This window comes from Lemur catta, chromosome 1 (genome assembly GCF_020740605.2).
Source record: "Lemur catta isolate mLemCat1 chromosome 1, mLemCat1.pri, whole genome shotgun sequence".
Classification (NCBI taxonomy): domain Eukaryota; kingdom Metazoa; phylum Chordata; class Mammalia; order Primates; family Lemuridae; genus Lemur; species Lemur catta.
The window spans coordinates 99686748-99711400 of record NC_059128.1 but is presented as its reverse complement, the minus strand read 5'-3'; the positions used below and the strand labels follow the sequence as shown (position 1 = coordinate 99711400).

General features: G+C 54.2%; 1 protein-coding gene across 13 annotated transcripts in view; it reads left to right on the top strand.

Moving 5' to 3' along the window:
- Window positions 1-16968, top strand: part of TLE3 (TLE family member 3, transcriptional corepressor) — a 48036-nt gene extending 31068 nt beyond the window's left edge. For 4 of the 13 annotated variants that reach the window (XM_045530868.1, XM_045530816.1, XM_045530794.1 and 1 more), the window contains 13 exons: window positions 1326-1342; window positions 5221-5340; window positions 6316-6366; window positions 6983-7135; window positions 7504-7645; window positions 8176-8375; window positions 9126-9202; window positions 10136-10385; window positions 10725-10972; window positions 11965-12112; window positions 12891-13041; window positions 13870-13946; window positions 15007-16968. In XM_045530868.1, the coding sequence (XP_045386824.1) occupies window positions 1326-1342; window positions 5221-5340; window positions 6316-6366; window positions 6983-7135; window positions 7504-7645; window positions 8176-8375; window positions 9126-9202; window positions 10136-10385; window positions 10725-10972; window positions 11965-12112; window positions 12891-13041; window positions 13870-13946; window positions 15007-15114 (1742 nt within the window). In that variant the 3' untranslated portion in view covers window positions 15115-16968. The remainder of the gene's footprint in view (window positions 1-1325; window positions 1343-5220; window positions 5341-6315; window positions 6367-6982; window positions 7136-7503; window positions 7646-8175; window positions 8376-9125; window positions 9203-10135; window positions 10386-10724; window positions 10973-11964; window positions 12113-12890; window positions 13042-13869; window positions 13947-15006) is intronic. The other 9 variants (XM_045530857.1, XM_045530848.1, XM_045530786.1 and 6 more) reach the window with 3 other exon arrangements.
- Window positions 16969-24653: the final 7685 nt, after the last annotated feature.

The following is a 24653-nucleotide window of genomic DNA, read 5'->3' as shown; positions in this document are numbered from 1 at the left end:
TGTTGTCACCCTAGGATAGAGAGTTAGCAAGAGATTTGGAGCCATCTGTTGAATCCCTGGCACCTGGCAACCAGCAGCATCCCCGTGCACCTTTTCCCAGCTCCTGGTTTGCACATGGTATTCTCTGCCCTGAAGATACCTGTCCCTTCATCCGGAGCACCCTGCCATCTTCCCGCAGCACCCCTGCCCACCCTATAAGGGCTGGCCCCAGTCTACTCCATTGGACCAGGGGTCTTTTTCAAATTCCTGTAAGAATTTAAGAGTTGGGGTGCAAGACTGAGCCCTTGTTGCTATCCTTGTGTGTCCCATCCCTGGAAAACGTCTTGTCCTTGCCAGAAGCATTGGTCCTCTGAGGACAGAGGCCAAGTTCCTGGGTTTTGCCTTAGCGTATATGTCTCTCCGATGCTGGAGCCTTGGAAAAGGTACACAGTTGGTGCTCAAGTAATGATTTGTTAGTTGAGTGCCTGTGAGTGGAGGTAGTACGCACACTCCAGCAGGGAGATGATTGGAAAGACTTGGAGTCAGAACTGTTTCCCTGAACCTTCACCCAGCCCTTACCATGTACACCCAGGAAGCTGCGCTGAGTAGGGGTTTGGAGTTGGTGGGATCAGAAAAGGAAGAGCCTGGCTCCCTGGCAGACCCCTTTGGAAAGTTGCCACCTCGTGTGCTGTACCCTTGGATGTTTATTGGAGCACATGGCCAATGCCTTCCAAGCCCCTGAGCACCAGGGACCTGAAGTGTCACCATCCTTCCGTGGCCTGGGCCTCAGGGCAGTAGCAGGTCCTGAGAACCCGAGGCTAGGATTTTTGTCCCTGCAGTAGGATGGAGGCTTCAGCTTCCAGGGGCTTATTGGCAAAGAAACAGAGAATGGTGTTAATTTTAAAAACAGTCTCAAATTCCTTTCTTTTTCTTTATTATATTAAACAATAATGTTTTCAACTCCCGGATCCTATGGGTATTTGGCATGGCATGATCCTTCCCAAGCCTGTGGCCTTAAGAACCCTGGTGGCCAGAGAGGAAAGTCGGTACCCCTCTGGCAGGTCAGGTAGAACTAGGTCAGAGGTCTCCCCAGCCCACCCTGGGGACTGCTGGGTGGGGGAAGGGTTGGAGTCAGGGTGGCTAATTTCCAAACCGAGAAAGGCCACCTAATGGCCCTGCCTTGGCTGACCCATAGACAGGGAGCCAGGCCTTCTGCCCATTTTTAAACCAGTGAACTAGCAAATCACCAAAGCCAGCTGCACTTAGACTGACCTTTTCTTTTCTTTTTTGTCTTTTTCTCTTGTGGGGCCTGACCTTCCTCCTGCCCTGGCCTTCCTTCCCCAAAGAGAGAGAATCCAGTGCGGTAAGTGCTGGTACTCTGGGACCCACGGAGGGGGTTTGGGGTGCTGGGAGGAGGAGGGGACTCCTGGCCTGAAGGCTTAGCCCCAGAATTTCGGGCCTGGGACCAGCCAGTCACGTCCAGAGCTATTATCTGGGTTCTCTGCTCTGGTCTGGGTTGAAGCTGAGGGTGGTGGTGTTTGTTTACTCATGCCCAGAGCTGGGAGACCTGGCTTCAGGGCTGATGTGTTGGTGACGATGTCTTAATCCAGAGCTGGTGGGGGTGGGGTCGGGGGGAGGTAGTTACTGTCATAAAATAGGAGCTGCTGTCACCTGTTGAGAGTGACCTTCAGTTGTGGAAGCCCTTCATCTCTCCAGGCTTTAGGTCCATCATTTGTCAAATGAAAAGCTTGGGCTAAATGAGCTCTAACTCCCTTTCATATGAGAGATGATTAACTGGAGAGGTCAGCTGACCAGCCCTGGGGCTTCCCTGCCAAAGGGCTTTGTGGAGTCACTAGGCTGGCCCTGGGCTTAGGACCCTGGGGTCCCACATCCCGGGCCAAGGATCTTACCCCCCGCCCCACGTTGGTGCCTCCTATATGATGCTGTGTTCTTATTTCCTTCAGACACCTGAGGTTTCTCCCTGCTCTGGGCTTTCGCTCGGTTTAAGAAAGTGCTAGCAGGCGAGCATTAAGGCCAGGCCGCCTGTGTGTCTGCCAGCTCTGAGATTTGTTGTAAATCTTTCTGATCACACTGAGGCTCCGAGGTTCTGTTTCAAGTGAATAAGCCTTCTGAATAAGCACAGTGGAGTCTGGATAAAAAAAAAATCCTCTAGCGATTAGCAAAGCTATTTTATTCCTCATCGCCATCCTTGTATCTGGGGCCATCTAATCTGTTAGGATGGCTTTGGTTATTACCTCGTGTTAAGTAGGACTTGGAAGGTCAGGCAGTTAACTAACCATCTAGACAGCAGCTTCCTCGGGCAGGTCCCTCCGATCCTCCCGCCTCCCCTTCCCGGCCCTCCCCCACCCAGGCTGACTTTGCAGTGATGCTGGCATCTCCTGCCCCCACCTGCACGCTCAGAAAGCCAGGTCCACACTTGAGCCGAGGAGTGGCTAGGTACCCAGGAAGAATAATTGCAGCCAAAAATCCATTCTGAATGCATTAGTGTTGATCCTCTAACGGGGGCATGTTTGAAGGGGCAGTTTGCCTAGGTAGCAGGAGGGCTGGATCGGACACCTTAAAGCTTAGCTCTGGTCCCAGCCTTATGAGACTCTGGGTAGCTCTCTTGGCCCCTCTGAGCCTCAGGGTTTTCTTTATCTGTATCATGGGAACAATTCCTGCCTGGCCGACCTCAGCTTTGTTAGGAAGACCCTCTTAGAACAGGACTCGGGCTCCAGATTACCTGGTTAACAGGGACCCACTGCAGTGAAATGGGTCCTTCACATCATCCTCATCCTCCTTGCTATTTGCTTCTGGCTTCGTGCCCCACGTGTGAAAGCTTTCTGCTGAGAGAGCCCCCTGGGGAACCCCAAGAGTGGAGCTCTTTGCCCCACCATGCTTGCTGACGTCCACGTGTGGCAGACTCACACAGCATGGGGACACTTGGGTCACTGCAGAATCCAGGAGGAAGGACTCGAGAGGCCACGCCTAGGCAGCAGCGGGAGGGATGGTGGCTGGGTGGCTCAGGCCCCGGGTGCTAGGGCTTTGTGCATGTGGCCATGGTGTGTGGGGCGTAGACTGGAGTAATCAGGCTTTGGAAACCAGGTTGTCAACAGATGAGGCCCACGGCAGGAAGGACAGGGCTGTGTCGGAGTGGGAGGGGGACGGAGGACGGGGACGGGCTGGAAGCTGTCCCGGAGGGGTTAGTCTGGAGTCCAATTAGAGGTAGCTTCATTCATATTTCCTTGCCCAGCCAAAGCAATAAAAAATACTTAGTTTTTTGGCCGCCTGCCAGCCAGAGGCGGGCTGGATCGATGCCGCTAAATGCCTGACATGACTCTCCGGTAGCGGCGAGGGTTTTCAGCCTGACTGCATGAGAAGAAAGAGCTCGCTGTTCTCCCGAGCCGCGCACCACCGGGTCGCCAGGAGAAACACGAGCAGCCGCACGCCCCCTCCCTCCCGCCCGCCCGCCCGCCCGCCCGCCAGGGCAGCCTGCGCGAGGGGCTGGGAGCGTTTCTGCTTAGCACAGGGTGGCCGCCACCGTCAGAGGAAATGAAATGAAATGACGGTGATTTTTCTGCCGGCGATTGCAGCAGCTAATTGAATTGCGGCTGTGTGCGCATTGCCGCTGCCGCTGCGCGGCTGTGGGGAAGGTTGAGCTGCAGTCCCATTATAACCTCCATTTTTTCTTCAAGGCTTGATAACTCTGCCATTTTAATTTGCTTCAGGCAGAAACTTGGCAGGGAAGGGCTGCCCAGAAACCGGCTTAGGAAAGGAAATTAAGTTCTGTGGCTGGTTCCCGCACTGTTCCCCGCAAACGCCACCCTTCCCTGTTCCCTCCGAGTGACCCTTGCCCCCGAGCTGGCCTTGGCCCCCAGTGACATGGGGAGAGGAGAAGTGAAGGCTCAGCCCACTTGCCTTTTGAGGCTCTGCTCTTGTGCACAGATGGCCCTCTGTCTCCACGTGGCCTCCTTGGGCACCTCTGGGCTGCGGGGGACTAGGATTGGGGTCGGTGGACTTTTTCTTCCATGTAGCTAGACTGGTAAGGTCTGGAGGGCAGGGACCCTGTCTTGTTGGTCCTGCCACCCCTGGCCTGCAGCCCCAGGCTTGACCCAGGGCAGCTGCTCAGAAAATGGTGGGAGAGTGAGTGAAGGTAAAGTTTGGGCGGGTAGCAAGGACGAACCCTCCCCTGCATCACAGAGGGGCATTGGTCCTGATGTTGTGCTCTTGGGGACAAAGGTTTGCTGGCAGGTGCCCTCGCTAGTAGCTCTTCCATCCCTGCTCCCCGGCCTGGTGCTAATGGCCGCACGGTGCAGGTGGCTCCTGACCACTCACTCAGCTCCCAGCACTCCCTGTTCCCAGGCCCACCTGCGAGCGCCTCTCGTCTTCCCCTTCCCAGGCCTCCAAGCCTAAAGGATTCTTGTCCTCACTTGCTTTATAGTCGAAAGAGAAATTCAGCTCTCCCTGGCCTGAAAAACTTGAGTTTTCCTTCATGCTACCTTCTGCTGGGGGTGCTGGGGCGTGTCCCCGGCCTCTCAGGGTCCCCCTTTCTGATTGCTACACAGGGGGGTGACCCTCTATCCTTGCAGCTTTTCCTGCCCCTCAGAGGGAAAGGCTCTGTGACATTGCATTTTGTTTCTTTAAAACCCTGGTGTTCCTCCAGAGTTGCTGAGGGCCTCGTGGTGCAGGAGGAAGGGGAGGCGGAGGAGGAGGAGGAGGGAGAGTGGGGGGCTGCTCGGTTGCTGATCTGCACTAGGAAGCTGCTGGCAGCCCGACGCCCTCCTTCCCTATCGGTCTCCCCATTCCTGTTGCTGGGCAGATGCAGTGTTGCTCGTGGCCCCAGTCTGTCGGGGCGGATCCCCCTCACGAGACTCAGTGCAAATTCCACTTACCCCTCCTCTGAGCAAATAAGTGCAGCAGGCCTGAGGTGGGTGGTGAAGGGGCTGCAGGTGACCCTCACGGAGTGTGGTCTCACAGGCCAGCAGCAGGCAGACGGCTCACTGCAAGGTTAATTATTAAATAGCAGTGGCATTGCTACAGAAGAGGGCTGGGGATGCTCCCAGCGCGTCTCCCCGGGGACCAGCCTGGGCAGTGGGAGAGCTTTCCCTGGCGGGGCTCTGCCTGAGCCACGGGCTGCAAGACACACCGGAGTTGAGCTGCTCTTCCTTCCTCTGACCTCCCGCGTCACCTGCGCTCGGCTGTGCTGTGGATGTGTGAGATGTTGCACCCTCTCATTTCCAGAATAACTCTGTGTCGCCCTCGGAAAGCCTCCGGGCCAGCGAGAAGCACCGGGGCTCCGTGGACTACAGCATGGAAGCCAAGAAGCGGAAAGCGGAGGAGAAGGACAGCCTGAGCCGATATGTACGTCCGAGGCACTGGGGCTTGTGCTGGGTAGGACAGAGGTGTCTGCGGGGCCCGAGCCGTGGCCTGAGCCCTCTTGGGGACGGGGAGCGAGTCAGAGAGGCCGCCTGCTGGGGAGGGACACAGACGGCTTCTGGGGAAGGTTCAGACGCATTCTGTGAGCATGTGAGCCACCGTGAGGAGGAAGTAGACGGGAGTGGGGGGTCGTCCTGACCTCTGTGGGGTCTGGGGAGAGCTGTTGGCGTGGTACTCCCAGAATCCCAGTCTGTTCTGAGGGGCTGTCCCTGGTGCCCCCCATGCTTTGACCCTGCAGTCCTCAGTCTGGCTGAGGCATGCACCCACTCGGCAACTCTGCCCTGGCTTTCAGTGGCCTTATCGTGTGAAGCCCCTGGCACGTGACACCCCCAGGGAAGCATGGCCACTGTGTTGCCCTGTGCCAGGCTGTGCAGGGCCGAGAGCTGGGGCAGAAGGAAGGGGAAACATGGTGCTGGGAGTCAGGGTCTTGCACCCAGCCCTCTCAGCCGCGTGGCTGCTCTGTGGCTGTGGACACATGGCACACTCGAGGTTCCGCTGCATGTCTGTGAGACTCGCCTGTCCCACGCAGGGGGGGGATGGTGAGGTGAGCGTGGCGCACTGACTTGTGATTGATGGTGAATATGAGCCAGCTGGGAAGGTGGTTCTGGCTTCTGACAGACAAGCTGTCCGGCAGCCTTCAGGGGAAGGGTCTTAGAGACACTGTAACGGGGCAGGGGTCAGTGAGGCTGCCCAGTGGGCATGGGCGTGGAGCAGCCCCACGGCTGGGGAGGCTGGGCTGGGAGACGGCCCCAGAGGAGTGGAGCTCGTTGGAGGGGAGGGGTGGAGTAGAAGGAGCGTGGACATTGGGGTTTGGCCCAGGTCAGGTCCAGGCTGGTGGAAGGAGGGGTGGGAAGGGCGTGGCCTCTCACTGGCCAATTGGCTTCTCTCTCTTGGTTGCAGGACAGTGACGGGGACAAGAGTGATGATCTGGTGGTGGATGTTTCCAATGAGGTACGGGCAGGCCCGGGTTGCAGGGAAGCTCTCAGTTTGGGATGGGTCCTCCCAGGGTGGGAGCTTTTCTGTCTGTTCTGGCACTACCTGCAGCCTGAGCAGGGTGACGAGGTCTTGGGGTCTTGAGGTCAGGAAGGGCAGGGCAGGGGTTTGCTGCCTGGTGGCTGGGCCTTTGGGGGCACTGAGGGCTTCGTGCGGTGGGTCCCAGAGCCCCAGAGATCCCAGGTAGAGGCCAGCTTCTATTCCCCGTGGTCTTCCATGTCAGCTCTGCCCCTGCCCCATCTGGAGGTGAGAGTTGAGCCCCCGGGGCGGGCAGCCTCAGCAGGGTAGGAGGAGCTGGAGAGTGTCTGCACTAGGCCAAGCCCAGCAGCACCGATGGGAGTCCTGAACTCCAGTTTGATCTTGGGCAGGTCACTGCTCCACCCTCCCTAGGCCTCAGTCTCCCCATCTGTGGGATAAAGGGTCAGACTAGATGGTTCCCCCCTTTGGACCCCCCAGTCTTGCAGCCACTCTCTTTTCCTTATCACTGTGCCCCCTCCCTTCCCACACCCAGAGCAGGGAAGACGCCAGCCTGGCTCTAGCTTCCAGTGCATCTCTGCGTCACTTGTGTTTTTAGGACCCCACAACGCCCCGGGTCAGCCCGGCACATTCCCCTCCTGAGAATGGGCTGGACAAGGCCCGTGGCCTGAAAAAGGATGCCCCCACCAGCCCCGCCTCGGTGGCCTCTTCTAGCAGCACACCTTCCTCCAAGACCAAAGACCTTGGTCACGTAAGTGGGCCTGCCCCGCTGCCCTCCAGAGAGGCTGGGGGAGGAGCATGGGGAGGGAGGTGTGCAGGGGCCAGAGCTGGAGTGGGGCTGACTGGAGGGCAGAGGGTGGAGTAGGAAGAACCTGGAAGAGCCTGACTTTTCCACCTGCCGGCTGGACCCTGTATGAGTTAGTAACGTTTCTGTAAAATGGTTGTGATACAGTCCCTGCCAAGTGAGGTTGGGCAAGGGTCGAGAGGGTGCTCTGCAGAAGGTTCATACCCAGTGCTGGCACTGGGCTTTGTGTGGGGTCACTACCAGGTGTTGTGCCCAGCTCTTGGGAGAAAGGTATCCTCATGGCTTCCCTTGGTCTCTGCATCTTCCCTCTTTAGAATGACAAATCCTCCACCCCTGGGCTCAAGTCCAACACACCAACTCCGAGAAATGATGCCCCGACTCCAGGCACCAGCACGACCCCAGGGCTCCGGTCCATGCCGGGCAAACCTCCGGGCATGGACCCGATAGGTATAATGGGTAGGCACCAGGGGCTGGGTTGACCTGATGTGGGGAGGGGGTCTGCCCCAGGGCAGGGCTGGAGCCGCCACACAGAGGGGCCGGAGCACGGGGAGTGTGTCCAAGCTGGGGCCCCCCCAGGGCCTGCCTTCGGGGGCTTCGCGGCCAGGGTGCCTGGGGCTTCAGCACTGATGTCAGGACGTCCTGGGGCCACTGCTGGGCCAGACGTGTGGAATGAGCACCAGACAAGTCAGGCAGGACACCCGAGATCTGTTGCGGCCTGTCATTAGTTCTGCGATGCTCTGCACAAGCCCCCTCTCTGGGCCTCCGTGCCCTTCTCTGTGCAAAGAGGCGGGTACCTCTCAGCCCTGAGCTGTTTGGGCTCTGAAGGCAGGGCTGCCTTCCACCTGGGAGGACTGCCTGGAGCCGGCAGCTTTCCAGTGCAGGAAGCGTTGCTGCGGGTAGAGGCGGCTGTGGCCTTGTCCTGGCGGGAGGGGTAGGGCCCCGTCCTGGAGGCTCACCCGTTGCCGCTGCTGCCCACCTCCCTGCAGCCTCCGCCCTGCGCACGCCCATCTCCATCACCAGCTCCTACGCGGCGCCCTTCGCCATGATGGGCCACCACGAGATGAACGGCTCCCTCACCAGCCCCAGCGCCTACGCGGGGCTGCACAACATCCCGCCCCAGATGAGCGCCGCTGCCGCCGCCGCAGCCGCCGCCTACGGCCGATCGCCAATGGTGAGCTTTGGAGCTGTACGTAGACCTTTTGGCTCCTTTCTTGGGGACTGGGCACGGGCGTGGGGAGCTGGTGGGGGTTGGAGTGGTGCTCCCTGCACGCTAGAGGGGCCCTCGGGGTCTCAAGGGCAGGCAGCTGCCCCTGTAGGGAGAACGATTATCAGAAACATTTGAGACTTAGCTGGGAGGGCGCACGTTTTGGGGTCAGTAGACCTGGGTTCCACCTCAGTGGCTTATTTGTGGTCTGGGAAGAGGGGCTGATACCTGCCTTTCCGGTTCGGGGGGAGTGGGAATCCCAAGACGAACGCATGTCCACAGAGCAGGCGTTCGGTAAATGGGACTGGTTCTAACAAGAATCGTCTGTTATTATGAGTGAACAGTTAGTTTTGGGATTGGCAGAAAGAGGTCCCTTTTCAGGAGACAGTTTCTCCCTTTTCCTCTTGGACCTGGGTGGCCTTCTCTCCACGTGACAGGCCTGCTGAGGTGCCAGGGCACCGGGGAGAGGGGCAGGGGCAGCTCTGCCTTGTGGAGCAGGAAGGGTGCTGGTTCCGAGCCGGGGGTCTGGGCTGCCCCCACTCTTTGCCACTGCCCTGGGCAAGGCACTTGCCCCTCTGGGGCCTGTGTGTCCCCTAAACAACGGGCTCTCTCTGCCCTGCTTGTCTCCTGGCTTCCCCAGAGGCTGAGCTGTGCGGGCAGTGCCCAGCGGGTGGGCTGGAGGAGGCGGGGTGGCGGTGGCACTGACTAAGGGCTGCCTTGTCTGCCTTCCAGGTTGGTTTTGACCCTCACCCTCCTATGCGGGCCACGGGCCTTCCCTCGAGCCTGGCCTCCATTCCTGGAGGAAAACCGTAAGCTTTGGCTATACTGTTGCATGCTTCGTGGGGCAGGCAGGGGAGAGCACCCCTCATCCTCTGACCCTGGGTTTGCCCTGGTGCATGTCCCCTGGGGAAGGTATCTGTCTTTCTAGAGACACTTAGGCCAGCTTGCACCCCAGGAAATTGCTGCCACTCCTCACTCCTGACCTGCCTTGGAGGCACCCTCTGAAAGAGGGACTGAGGACTGCTGAGTGCATGGTCACTGGGCCCCGGGAGAGGAGGAACACTCCTAACTGCATCACACACAGCTGCCCAGGGGCTTAGGGGTTCTAGCTGCTGGCAAGGCCCCCAGGCTGCTGGGCACAGGCCATTCCCTGCCTGCAGCCCTTCCCTCCTTGGGTTGTTGGGAAATGAGGAGGTTGAGCATACGTGTAATGCTGGGATGCTGCATGACACTGTGTTCATGTGGTCAGTGAAAATCTTGATGTTAACTGAGCGAGCACCCAGCGTAGCCTGAAACAGTAGACAGGCCCCCACCAGGCTCTGTGGGCTCGGGCTCCCCACCGGCTCTGCTCTGTGCTGTTTTCCTTTGGGGGGCACACACAGATTCCCCTCCCTGATACCACTGGCTCCTAAAGCAGGAGGTGGCATTTCCAGGGCTGGTGTGCTGGGGATGGGGGGCAGGTGGAGGTGGTGGAGAGGGCATGCCAGGTGCCTGTGGGGCTTATGAGCTGATGTAGAGCAAGGATATAGAAATGGGAGTAAAAATCAAGTTTGGAAGGATGAGCAGTCCCCAGCCTAGGGGAGCCGTCCCAGTACATGGGATTACTGGGTTTAAAAGGTTTAGGAGAGGGTCCCGGGCACCGAGTGGCCAGTCCGGGGCAGTATGGGTGACCTGGGCAGGACCTGGGGGAACTCGGAGGGGCTGTGTGGGGATGGCAGAAGTGACGGTCCTCACCTTTTCAGAGCGTACTCTTTCCACGTGAGCGCCGATGGGCAGATGCAGCCCGTGCCCTTCCCCCACGATGCCCTGGCAGGCCCCGGCATCCCGAGGCACGCCCGGCAGATCAACACGCTCAGCCATGGGGAGGTGGTGTGTGCCGTGACCATCAGCAACCCCACGCGGCACGTCTACACAGGTGGCAAGGGCTGCGTGAAGATCTGGGACATCAGCCAGCCAGGCAGCAAGAGCCCCATCTCCCAGCTGGACTGCCTGGTGAGGCCCCCAGGCTGCGGCCTCTCTTGCAGTTGGTGTGGGAGAGCGGGGCAGCCTGGGCCAGAGGGCAGAGGCCCAGGGGCCTGGCCCAGCTCAGCCCGCTATTGGCTGAGCAACTTGGGGCAATCTGGCTAACCTCTCCGAGCCCCATTTGTGCCATGTCTAAGTGGGGATGATGCTGACCCTCAGGGGTTTGTGCAGGGCTGTGAATTTGAGGAGTGGGGACAGCCTGGCAGCTGCCAGGCACGAGGGGAGGCTGGGGGCAGGGGTGGTGAGGGTGCTCAGTTGTCCCCAGGAGAGGAAGTGGGCAGCTGTCAACCCTGCCCCTGCTCCCTCCAGAACAGGGACAACTACATCCGCTCCTGCAAGCTGCTCCCCGACGGGCGCACGCTCATCGTGGGCGGCGAGGCCAGCACGCTCACCATCTGGGACCTGGCCTCGCCCACACCCCGCATCAAGGCCGAGCTGACGTCCTCAGCGCCCGCCTGTTATGCCCTGGCCATCAGTCCCGATGCCAAAGTCTGCTTCTCCTGCTGCAGTGATGGGAACATTGCCGTCTGGGACCTGCACAACCAGACCCTGGTCAGGTGAGGCCGGCAGGAGGGAATGTCAGTGCCTCGTCCTGGGGAAGTTTGCACCCCTCCGGCCTGGGCTTGTTTGCCGTGACTTCAGCCCTGTCTGAGGCACCGTAGGGCCGCCCAGGTGAAAAGACGGCTCAGCCTGCTTGGGCAAGGGCAGAGGAGCGAGGGCTCTTGGGCCCAGGAGTCTGGAGACGGCTCCGGGGAGAAGGTGGAGCTGGAGCAGATCTGGAGGTGCAGTGCAAGTTAGCGGAGCAGGCAGGGAGGTGGGGTTCAAGGCCTGGAGACAGATGAGCAGGTTCAGTGTCACTTGGTGAAACGCGGGGCCTTGAGAGCAAAGCTGCTGAGTTTGAATCCTGTCTGCATCTTGACCTTGTGCAGGTCATCTAACCCTTTTGTGTCCATTTCTCCCTGGGTCAAACGGGGACAGTGTGGCATCTTCTGAACGACACCACAGTGTGAAGGCAGGTGGGAGGGGCTGGCCAAGCCGCTGCCTGTGTCACTCCTGTCATCAGTGGTGGGCACGCTGGTGGCCTCAGCTGGTGGCTCACGCAGGGTGGGAAGGACAGACTAAGACGGTGAAGTGAGGGTGTGTTGAGTGCAGGCCAACGAGCCGTGTCCTAAAGGCGGTGGGTCTGCTTTCTCACTGTCAGTTGTCTCACGAGAAACTTTCCAGGGTCTTCTTGCCTTCCTCACCTTCCAGTTCTACCTTCTCCTGAGCAGCGTGGGCTTGCTGAAGGCCCACCCTGGAGGGACTCAGGAGCCTGGTCTGAGGTCCCCTTTTTGCCCCTGATTTCCCTGGGGACCTATCCCCGGGCAAGACCCTGGGGTGGAGTGGGAGAGGGACCCAGGCCTAGCTGTGCTGCAGACTTACCAAGGGATGTAACACACCCACCCCTGGGCCTCAGTTTCCTCTTCCGTTCAGTCTCCCCAGGATGGCTGCCAGCCCGGCAGTCAGTGGTTCCATGGGGCTCACCCTCCTCCCTCTTTGCTGTTCGTAGGCAGTTCCAGGGCCACACAGACGGGGCCAGCTGCATAGATATCTCCCACGATGGCACCAAGCTGTGGACCGGGGGCCTGGACAACACCGTTCGCTCCTGGGACCTGCGGGAGGGCCGGCAGCTGCAGCAGCATGACTTCACCTCCCAGGTGTGCAGCCGAGATGCTACTCCCCACAGAGCAGCGTGTTCCCTTCCCCTCTGGGCCCCAGTGGCCAGGTCAGGGGACAAAGGGGCACTCACAGGGTGCTCATTGCCAAGGGACTTTCTATGAGTTATCTGGGAAGGCTTCCTGGAGGAAGCTGCAGTGAAATAGAGTGGACAAGGCCTTGGAGTTGGACATGCTTGACCAGACTGCCAGGATTTGAGGCCTTTCTCCACTACTGTTGAGCACTTGGTCCTTGGCGTCCTCATTCGTGGGATGGAAATAATAGTAACTCTTAGGGTCTGATGTGAGCACCTGAGATAATCTCTCTAAAAGGCTTCGCCATAAGCCTGGCTCATAGGAAGCATTCAGTAAATGCAGGCTTTGCTATGTGTTATTATTTTCCTTACTTTAGTATTTTAATCTTAAATATTTAACATTTTAGTCTTTCATTTACTGACTTAAGAAAAGACAGAAGTCACAGAGACAAAAATGGTAACTTTGAAAGTCAAGTGTCTGTGCCATCCCTGGGTTTGAGTCTGGGCTCTACGGCTCACTTTCTAGAGCGAACAACCTCTCTGGGCCTCAGCTTCCTCACCTACAAGATGGGCGTGGAAGTCCCAGGCCCCTGGGTTAGTGGGCGGGCGGTGGGGGTCCTGTATTGTGAATGGCAGGGGTGGGGCAGGGAGGGACTCTGAGCCCTCAGGGTGTCTGAGCTGCCCCTTTGGAGCTGCCTCTACTCTTGAGAGCAGAGGATGCTGAGTGTCTGCCCCCCGCCCTGCAGATCTTCTCCCTGGGCTACTGCCCCACCGGCGAGTGGCTGGCCGTGGGCATGGAGAGTAGCAACGTGGAGGTGCTGCACCACACCAAGCCCGACAAGTACCAGCTGCACCTGCACGAGAGCTGTGTGCTCTCGCTCAAGTTTGCCTACTGCGGTGAGCCTGCTGGGCCCAGGCCTGACGGAGGGAGGTCGGGAGCCAGGGCAGCCGGGCCCATGCCCCTTCAACACCCGTTAGGGATCTTGCCCCCATCCTTGTCCCTTGGATGCAGATGTCGTCATGGGGTACTGAGCTCTCAGGACACTGGGCCAGAGCCAGTCCTTGCTGTCCTGGGGCAAAGAGCAGGACATCAGCCGTTAAAGCAGTTCCTCCTGGTGGTGACAGCCACAGGCTTTAACATCGCCCAGGGCCAGAACATCTGCTTCTCCACTGACCAGCTGTTGGCCTTGGGCATATCTCACCCTCTCTGAACCCTAGTGGATTTTCCTCTGTGGTCAAGAGTGGCACGGCGCCTGCCACGTGACTTTGGGGGATTGTTAGCCGCTGATAGATGTGGAGCCTGGCAGAGTGCCTGCTCAGAGCAAAGGCGCCTGCTGACTGCTGTCTGCAGCCGGGTCTCCAGACCCCCAGGGCTTTGCTATTTCCAACCCTTCCTTCCACCTTCCAGAAGTAGAATTTAGGAGGGTCAGTCAACCTTTGTGGCTTTACAAGAATCTTTTTGGGGAGTATAATCATTGCAATTAACTTTAAATCTGCCTCTTCCCATCCCAGCCCCTCCCAGGCCTCCCCTTAGATTGCAGAGAAAGGCGTTCTCTGGTGGGTGGCCATGTGTCTTGCAAAGTGCCTCTCAAAGCAGAGAGTCGTGCTAAGCACTAGTTAGCAGCTCTCCCTGTGTTTCTATGGCAGCCGGCCATATCTGGGGCAGGTCTTGCTTTAGAGGGCAGCAGGCTACAACCTGACGGTGTGTTTGCCTCCCTCCCGCAGGCAAGTGGTTCGTGAGCACTGGGAAAGACAACCTTCTCAACGCCTGGAGGACGCCTTACGGAGCCAGCATATTCCAGGTACCACCCACCGTCGGAGTCGGGCCTTGGCAGTGGTGAGGGGGGCGAGGATAGCAGGAGGAAGAACAGGAGGTGCCTGGAGCCAGGGTCAGACCTGCCCTGGCCCCGTCCCCACCCCTACCTGATGGAGGTCAGGATGTGTTCTCCAGGGGACAGGACCTCAGCAAGACACACACTCTGCTGCTAATGGCTTCTGACCCCAGAGGGCGAGGGCTTTTAAGCAGGGGCTCCTGTGGGATCGAGAGAGTGAGGAGGGATAAAAATGTTCTCTCGGCTCTGGCTTGGACACCGCGCCCTCGCAGGAGGTGCACCGGGCAGCCAGCCTTTTCCGAGTGTGTCACCTGTTCACGGGAGTTAGGGCAGGAGGAGGAGGGTCCGGAAAAAGAGAGGAGGGCAGGAAGAGGCATTTGATAACTTTTTAGGATCTGGGGCCCAACATATTGCACTCTTTCGTGTGTACACACACATGCACACAACACGCACACACACGCTCCCGCTCACACTCACGCGCACAGTCTCCCACGTGTGCTCGTTTGCATACACATGCTCACTCCCTCGTACATCACGCTCCCTCAGCCTGCAGCCGCTTGCTGGGCCCGTGCCGCAGCATCCGGAGTCCAGTGTGTCACACGTCACTGTCAGGGTCACTCTACTTACACTAACTCCTTCAAAAACCAGCTTCCCATCCTCCTCCTCGCCCAGCAGGCTGAGCACGTGGCCTGCTCCCAGCTCAGAAATGCTCCTTCCTGTTTGTAAGCTCAGAAGAGACAGCTCACGCTAAAGTGTCCTGTTTTGATCACTGTGACTTAGTTCAGAGATCGCATAGAGCCCAGTAATGAGCTTTTCCTTGGGAGCAGCAGGTGGAAGGAGGATGTCTCCCTGGGTGGAGGTTCCCGCTGTGCTGTGCTGTGCGCGGGTTTGGAGCGTCAGTGGGGAGAGCAGGGTGATCGCATTCTGAGAGCGCCGAGAGGGTGTCGAGCTGAGAAAATGAATTCCTGTCTTTTTTCTCCCCGCCCCCCGCCCCACCTTGCTGCTGCCTCTCCCGATCTCCGTCCTCCAGTCTAAAGAATCCTCGTCCGTCTTGAGTTGTGACATTTCGGCAGATGACAAATATATTGTAACAGGCTCTGGTGACAAGAAGGCCACAGTTTATGAGGTCATCTACTAAACAAGGACTCCAGCAGGGCTGTCAAACTCTGGGAGAAACCGACTCGGCTCTGACAGGGAGACCCCTGGGTGAGGGCCCCCCGAGGATGGCGGAGGAGGGGCCGCGAGCCACCGAGCGTCCGGGCTGTGCCCCGGCAGGCTGAGAGGGTCATGCCCCAGCCCGGTCTGGACTCTGGGCACGGACTGATGTGTGTCTGCAGACTGGGATGGATCTTCCTCCTCCCCTCCCCCTCCACAATGCTGGCACATGCTACAAATAGATTTATTTGGAGGCTTATGGCTCTGGCTCCCCACAGACCCCCCATGTCTTGAATCTGTCTTTTCCTCCCCTCTCTTTTGACCTGTCCCCTCTGTCTTGGGTCAGGGACGATGGAGTGGACCACATCATTGTACAGGGGGAGGGGGGATCTCTTTTTCCCGATTGTGCAGTGCACAAGATGTGTGAAAAATGTAAATAAGACTCCTATTGTGGACTGATCAGTAGGGGAGGAGGCCCCTTCCCACCAGAAACTCTCGCCATGTATTTCGCCTGCTGTATTTGTAACCCACTTGTGGTGGTGGCTTTTGTTTTATTTTTTATTTTTTAAACAGACGTTCCCATCTGGGAAGGGGAGGCAGGGAGGGGGAACAAATTGAAGAATGGGCAGAAAAACCTTAGGGTGCGAAAATGGAACCGCAGCTGGCAGCCAGACTGACCCAAGGTGCCCGCCGGTGAGCGTGGCTCCGAGCAGGTCTGCACGGAGTCTGGCCGGACGGATGGCACCAAGGCCGGGCCAGCTTTCTGTGGCCTCCTGTGCCCTGGCTGTCCCCCGCCTCTCTGTGTCTCCCTCCCTCGGGCGTCTGTCCCTCGCCCGTTCTCTCTGGCTCTCTTCGGCCTCAGTCTTTCTCTTTGGTGCACACTTGGTTGTTGTGACGAGTCGGGGAAGTTCAAAGGAACTCCCTCTCCAGCCCTTCCTAATCTTGAGACAAAGCCTAAAAAGGACAGAAAGTGAGAGGAAAGCATAGCAACTCAGCTCAGGGAGCTACCGGAGAAAAATAGCAACTGATGTGGGTGCTTTTTTTTTTTTTTTTTAATTTGAATAAAAAGAATTAGAAGTGATGTCCTTTTATAAAATGCCTTCTCCCCCTTTCCTGCCTGCAGCCCCTTCCTCTCCCCCTCACGGGGGGGTGATGTGCTAACCTACAGGGTCGTGAGTGAAAAGGTGAGCTGCCCCGACCCCTCGCTGCCCAGGGCCGTGGGGCCGGCTGCGTGGGGTGGGGGGACACGTCCTGGCACACTGTGGAGACCTCCTGCAGTTTCGTTCTCTCTTACGGGCCCAAACAGGTTACAGGCAGAATACCGTCTGGCAGGTACCACTTTTTGGTACCAAAATGTTTTGAGGTATTAGGATTTTGTTGTGGGTTTTTTTTTTTTTTTTTTTGGTCTTTTTATTTTCTTCTTTTAAAGAAAAGCTAAAGGCCGCTGTGAGTCCTGGTGGTGGGCTCTCCATGGATGTAGCATATGGAAGATAATTTTTATACTGCATTTTTATGGATTATTTTATAACGTGTGATTCTGTCTGGTGAGGAGGAGGGAGGGGCCGCAGCGGAAACCGCCCGTCTTCGATGACGTTGCTCCCGGCCGAGCAGCCAGCGCCCCGACGCCACGTGGAGGCCGGGACGTCGCGGCCGGCGCCACACCCCTGCCTTGGCGAGTCTCACTGGGTCTCAGATGTTCGTCCGCCACCTCTTGCTGAGGCTCTAGCCAGGAGGGAGGGTGAGGGTAGAAGAAAGTTATTCCTGAAGAAAAAAAGAAAATGAAAAGTTAATTGTAATGAGCTGTTTTTATATTTTTAAAAGTTACTATTTAAAGGTTGGTTTGATTGTTGTGTTTTAATTGCCTCTCCCAGTGTGTCAGTCCTCCCCATGAAAGAGCCGGGCCACTGTCCCCCCGCCCCCCGACATTCTGGAGCCTGGGCTGTTCCCCGTGTCCCTGCGTAAGAGCTCGTCTCGTTTCATGGCACTCCTGTGCTGCTGTCCCAACCCCTGAGCTGTCTGAAGGGACAGTGGGGGGACGGTTCTCACAGTCCCATACCTGTGTCACCTCCTGGCTAAGCGCCAGGGAGTGGTGGGTGGGAGCTGGGATTCCTCTGGACAGACGGGCAGGGCGGAGTCCACAGAGGGGTAGGAAAGCCCCAGGTTAACACCAAAGTATTGTACACCTGTCAATGCAAAACTCTTTGGAAAAAAAAATTAAATGTCATGAACTTCAAGTGAAACTTCAAAGTGTCTATGAACCTCTGGACCCTGAAAACCTGCCCCATTTTGTTTTAAGTGTAACACATTGTGGTGTGACTGAGAGACCCTCCATCTCTGCGTCACAGAATATGTTTTGAATGATTCAGAAGGAAGGCTTTGCAGAAGGAACAGGCCCGGAAGTGCAGGCCAGTGTCCCTGGGGAGGCAGGGCTGGGGCTGGGAGGGAAGAGGGCACTGCTAGACCTGAGTGAAGCCCCAGGGGTGGTGCCCAGGCGCCTGCAGCTCATCCACCCATTAGCGAAACCTCTCACAGAATTGGAGACGAACGTGGTCTGCAACTCCTTATTTTGTCAAAGTCATTATAAATCAGCACAAACAAGTGCCTGCTGTCATTTCATTACAAGAGAATCTAACATTTACAAAAAGGAGGAGCAATGATCTCTAATAAAGCACAGTCTTTATTCTACCACTGGGAAGGACAGCTGGCCTCTCCACACAGGTCATTTAGCTGAGGTGGATGGTCCTCAGGCTCATAGAGGAGAAGCTTCCAGCAGGTAGGAGGAAGGAAGCTCCATCTTGAGTGGTTGCACGTCTGTGAGTAAAACATCACCCCTTTGGACCACAGCTGTCTGGTTTGTGCATACCAACGCATTGCAGCTCTGGCCAGGATAAAATTCTGTGTGTGCCCAGACTTGGGGTTGCCCTTGGGTGCCAAGGTAGGGTTGGGATTGGGGCTTACAGGCCCTGTGGGGTGCAAGAGGAAAATGTCCTACCGGTGAATGCTTGCTTACTCCAGCCTTGTCCTGCGGGGGGAGAAAGCCAGTGTTAATCCCATCCCTGCAGAGAGACTGAGTCTCTGAAAGACTGTTCGCCAGGATTTCCTGGACACGGGGCAGGAAGGAGAGATGACCAGGGTCCAATCCATGTGGCGGCAGCGCACAGTGCAGGCTGGGGAGACTTGTGTGGATGGCCTGGTCTCCCTGCCGAGGGTCTTAGCCATGCTTGCCTGTGCCGATCTTCACCCTGCGCCCCTGCCTCCTGTCTGCCTTCCACCCCACCCACCACTCCTGCACCGCTTCTGGGAACTTGTTAGCAATCTGGAATTCCAGCACCCCCCCCACCGCCCCACCCCCGCCTTAGTCTCAATGAAGCAGAATCTGCGCTTGAGCCCAGTGCAAGTCGGTATTTGTGACTCATTCTTCTACTCTATGGGGAAGGGCCCCCCTCCCATCCCGTGGTAAAGGATCTTACTCCCATTCTTAACCTCCCCAGGTTGCCCCCTCTTCCTCCTTAACAGGGTGACAGTAGGTCCCAATACCACTTTCCTAGCCTTTGAAAAAGTCACTTCCTATTCTTTTCCTCTTGCAAAAATCCAGGCTTATACCAGTCAAAGCATTTGCTGCAACGTGTCCCTACGCCTATTTGCTTGTCTGTTCCCAACTAGACCGGTTTCCCTGGAGGGCAGCACACAGGATGTCATCAGCCCAGAGCAGGACTAGTGAAGGATGAGCTTTCCTAGTTTGAAATTACCCTAATTCACAGTGTCTGGCTTAGTACCTGGGGCATCGGATGCCCGAGCCCAGAGAAGTGAAATGATGTCTGGAGTTCTTTCAACTCCATTGTGCTGCCTTTGCTCAAAGCAAGAGCTGTTTGTTCTTTTTTTTTTTTTTTTTTTTTAAAGTGGAGGGGCATGGTTGTCAGAGGCCAGCTTTAATGGTTTCAATTCCATCAGGTCATGTACAAGTGTCCAGGCCATCCCTGGCGGCAGCTGGCAGATTGAGTGTCAGCCTGTCTCAGTCACAGCCCAGCCAGTTCCCTGCGCCCAGATGGCCCTGGCCTCAGCACAGGTCATAATTATTCTGACGTGTAGGGGCTGTGGGAAGGTACAGAAATAGGTCTAGATGCTATAGTGAGAAGGGTCCTTAGCAACGCTGCTAAGTGTCAGATACTGGCCATCAAATACCCCATGATGATAGAGTGTAAATTTTGGTTTTCAAGAACACATTCAGTGTTTGAAAATGAACATTTTAAATATAAAGTATAGCAAGCAAACCTGATTGAACTTCTAAAAAATTTGTGTGGTTAACAGAATAATTAGATACCGTTTGAGTTTTTGAGGATTATATAAAATATGCTGTATACTGATGATGCATTTTTAAACATTACGCCAAAATTGGGCCGTTTATATTTGAAAGGAGATATATATGTGTGTATGTGTGTGTGTATACATATATATATACGTATATATATATGTATACACACACACTGAGCCTGATTTTACAGATGGGGCAGTAAAAGCCCAGAGAGGGCAAGTGACTTACCCTGAGTCATGCAGCCTCAGCCGAGATTATGACAAACCACCTCCCCTTCCCCTAAACCCTTAGCACACTCTCAGCAAGGAAGGACGGGAAGCTAGGACAGAGCTGCCTGGGGGTAGGACTCGGTGATGAAGGTGATGAAGGTGATGAAGTTCGGAGGATTAGTATCCAGGGAGTAAGCCCTCCTGCCCCTCCTCCGACGGGCCTGGTGAGGAATCTTATCTAGCCATCTTTCTGTCCCCCCATCCACCCTGCCAGCATTTATGTAGTGAGAGTCTGTTACATGCCAGTCATGGTTCTGGGTGCTGAGATGCAGTGGACACAGTGCCTGCCCTCCTAGAGCGCTCAGCCAGCTGGGAGAAAATAGTCAAAGAAACTATCCTCACTCCGTGAGCTACGTGAGGGTGCAGACCAGGAGATGTCCCAGTACTGAGGCATTAGCCTGGGTGCGGAGAGACAGAGGCAGGGGCTCCCGGAAGGAGTGCGAGCCAGACTGAGACCACTTGGCAGGCCAAAGGGAGGTGGGGAGAACGGTGTTCCAGGTGGAAGGAGGAGCAGGTGCCAAGGCTGGGGTAAGAGAGCACAGTTCCGACACTGCACCCCCACCCAGCCATCCGTTCCTGCTCCTCCACCTCTCCAGCTCCAGCCCTGCCTTCTCAAGTTCCAGTCTTGCTGCCTGTCCCCGGCCAGTGTCCTAGCTGAGCAGGTGGTGAAACCTAGGAAGAGGGAGCTGGGCAGAGACCAGGGCTCCAGCCTGGTCCGGGAGAGTCAGAGGAATGCGGAGGAGATGGTGGGTTGGCGGGGACAGTGGTGGGGCTGAGCATGTCCAAGGGAACCCCCAGGGCTCTGAGTCCACAACGTGATTGGCATTAAGATCTGGGGATCTGGATGCAGGGTTGTGGGACACGGTCAGTCCCTTATCTGGGTGATAGACTATTCTGAGCTCCCTACCATACTCACACAGTTACCTTTATAAACTGCACATCCGGCCTCTCATTGGCCGGCTTGGAGCCCTCCGTCCCTGGCCCTCTGCACAACACAGTGCTTAAACTCCTTGACTCATCCAGGTCGGCCCTGCATGGCTGGAGCCATCCCTCACCACTTTTCTCCTGTCACTCCCACACCAGTACCCTGACACACCCAATGCCTTGCAAAGCAGTGCCCTCCCACTTTAGGCTTTGCATATTCTCCTCTTTCAGCCAGGAATACCCTGCATCCTTGTTGGAACTCCCACTCATTCTTCATCCCTCAGCTTCAATGTCACTTCTTCCAGGAAGCCTTTCCTGATTTCTTCCCTACTCGTTTGTGCTCTTGGACCATCCTCTACCATCTCTATGTAGCACATGCCAAGCACAGTATATTATTACTACTCATGGTCCCCAACTTATGATGGTTCAGCTTAACGATTTTTCACCTTTACAATGGATTAATACCTTCTTGACTTACAATATTTTCAACTTAATGATGGTTTATTGAAACATGACCCTGTCATAAGTTGAGGGGCATTACTATTAGTTTAATGATATCACCCTCTTTCTTGATGCTGCCTGACCCTCCTACTAGACAGTGAGTTCTCTGAGAGGTGGGGCTTTGTTTTGTATCTCCAGTGCATAGCACATAGTAGGTGCTCAGGAAATGTTAGTTGAATGGATCAGTGAGTATGTGATGAAGATAATAGTTAATACTCTAGAGTGCTAGTATGTGTCAGTCAGGGCTACATACATTCTAATTTCACATTCATAACTGTCCTATGAGGTCATTGTTATTATTATATATTCATTTTATTGATGAGAGAACTGAAGTTCAACTTGCCCAAGATCACACAGCTTGTAGGGTTTGTGTGATATTGCCACTGGATGGTTGGGTGGGTAGATGGATAGGTGGATGGTTGAGTGGATGGGTGGGTAGCTGGGAGGGAGAAAGGGAGGGTTGGGAGGATGGATGGGTGGATAGAAGGATGAGTGGTGGGTGGATAGAAGGATGAGTGTTGGATGGATGGATGAATGGCAGGCTGGATGAATGGATGAATGGCTACCTCATAAGGACTGGCTCAGAAGCTTGGGAAGAATTGATCCTCCAGGTAGAGGAGGAGATCAGCAACCTTGGAGTGAAGAGCGTGGGAGGAAAAGCCAAGAGACACATGCAGGGCCGGGCCTTCCCAGCTCGGGCCTTCCCCACGTCCATTAGAGCACCTCTGTCAATGCCCAGAAAAGCCCACAACGTGCTCACCCGGACCCGGACTGAGCATCCCCACTTAGGTCAGACAGGCCAGGGATGATGACTCAGAAGTGAGCCCTGAGGAGCTCCTGGACTGCAGAGGCCAGACGGAAGAGTGAGGATGGGGCTGTGGCCTTGTCTCCTGGGTATCACAGGTGGAAGCTGCCCCGTGCAAGTGTTTGGTGGCAACAGGTTCTGAGGCATGAAAAGAGCAGGTCTGGAATTTCCAATTCTGGCAAATGAAACAGCAAGCTAATAAGGATTCTCTTTGACCATGTGAACACAGGCATATTAGCTAAAATTAACATTAAATAATTTTACTAGCCTACATGAAAGAAAGGGGAATTCTTTAATGTGACAAATGAAAGACTTTAAAGGCAGCATGGGGAGTTCCCTAGCTCAGAACAGTACCCAACAACTACATAAAGCAGAAATTGGCAGAATTACAAGGAGGTATGGGAGGTTTTAACATACCACTAAGAGGAACTGGTAGATCAAGCTGAGAGAAATTTATAAGGATGTAAAAGATATGAACAACATGATTGACAAGCTTGAGACATAGAACCCTACAACCAACTATTAGAGAGCATACATTATTTTCTAGAATACCTAGAAGTCTTAGAAAGTTTTACCAATAAAAAGAAACAGATAAAGCATTTTACAAAATTCAACACTCATTCATGACTTTTCTTAATGTACCAAACCAGGAATCAAAGAAAACTTCTTTAATCTGATAATGGATAGCTATACCAGACCTACAGCCAAATAATAGATAACAGTAAAGTTTTAGAAGCATCATTTAAAGTCAGCAAAAGGCCCCAAGAATATTCATTATTACTGCCTCTATTCAACATTGTGTTAGAGGTGCTAGCCAATGCAATAAGACAAAAGAATAAATAAAGGTATAATGATTGAAATGAAGCAAAGTTGTAATTATTTGCAGATGATACAGCTGTATATAGAGAGATTATACAAACAAATTAATGAAATTAAAACAAATAAGGGAGTTTAGTCAAGTTGCTGGATCCAAGATCAAAATTCATTAATCCATAGCATCTTATTCATGAGAAGTAACTAATTAGAAAATGTAAGGAAAAAAATGCATTTACAATGGCAATACAAAATACCTGTGAATAAATCGAAGTAAAGCCACGTAAGATCTTTACAGAGAAAAGCATAAAAATCTTATTGAAAAGGATGTACCTTTTTAGAAAGACCTCTATAGATCACAAGCTATACCACAGCCATTTATGAGAAAATTCAATTTCATTAAAAAAGCTGTCTTTCACAACAATTTATAAATACCATGTTAAACAAAATCCAGATAGAATGTTTTTCTGTGTAATTTGATCACCTGATACTGAAATTTATATGAAGAGTAAGAGATCAAGAATAGCAAATACAACTTTGAAGAGGAGTAAGTAAGGAGGACTTGGCTTGCTGGATGTCCAGTCTTACTGTGAAGCTGTGGTCAGCAGGGAAGTGTGCTCTCGGTGCGAGTGTAGACAGCAGATGAACGGAACAGAATAGAGAGTCCATAAAGAGACCCCTGGGTAGATGAGAACGTGGCTATCACATGGATGGCCTATGTGGCAGGGAGAAAGGCACCACTCAGCACAATGGGCCATCTTTACGGGAAGAGGGATCTCTACTTCACGCAGTACACAAAAACAAATCCTCAAGGAGCTGAAGTCTTTAAGCTTTTAGGATAGAATATTGGAGAATAACCTTAGGACCCAGGGGAGGGGAAGGATTATTGAATAAGATACAGAAAACAAAAGCTGTAATGAAAAAAAGAGATATCAATTAAACTATATTAAAAGTTAAAACACCTGTACAACAAGAGATGCCATAAAGTTACAAATCATGGAAAAATATAAATGGAATACCTACAACTGACAAAGAAATAGTGGTATCTGGAATATATTATGAATTCTTCTAAATGAGTACGTGAAAGCAAACAACCCAAGAGGAAAATGGGCAGAGAACAGAAACAAGTCCTTCACAGAAGAGGAAGCAGGAACCGCCAATAAACGTGTGAAAAGGCCCCATCTCACTAGTTATCAGGGAAATGCAAATTTGCAAATAAAAATGAAATGGAACAACTCATTCCCATTGGATTGGCAAGTTTTTGAGTCCGGTAATATGAAGCTTCCACGAGGGCGGGGAATGACTAGTATTGTCAAACACTATTTGCAGGAGCATAAATTGGTTCAGCCATTTGTGGTTGCCAAGCAACTATCACTGTTACTAACAGGTTACCATTGCCAAGCAGTCTGGCAACCGGGAAGTAGAAGGAGCACAACCGTGGTAAGTCTGCCTCCAGGTATGTACCCTAGAGAAACTCTTCCACAAGTACACAGAGACATGGACGGAATCTTCATTGCCTCCTTGTTTGAGCAAAAATAACTGAAAACAATCTGTTCATTAGCAGAGGAATGGATTTTTTAAAACCTATGCATTTTCCTGTAATAAAATTATATATAGGCGTTAAAATGCATGTGCTAGATCTTTATGTATCAACTTGGATAAATTTCAAAAACACAATGTTATGTGAAAAGAGCAAGTTGCGAAAGGAAATACATGATATGATACTATTTATGTAAAATATAAATCCACAGAACAATTCTATATTTAAGCATATATATATATAGTCAAATATATATAGTAAAAATATTTGAGCATATACATATAGTGTAAAAAAATGAGTAGAAAGAACACCTCACACCACCACTAGGATGGTGGTTAGCTGTGGGCAGGGAGGGAAG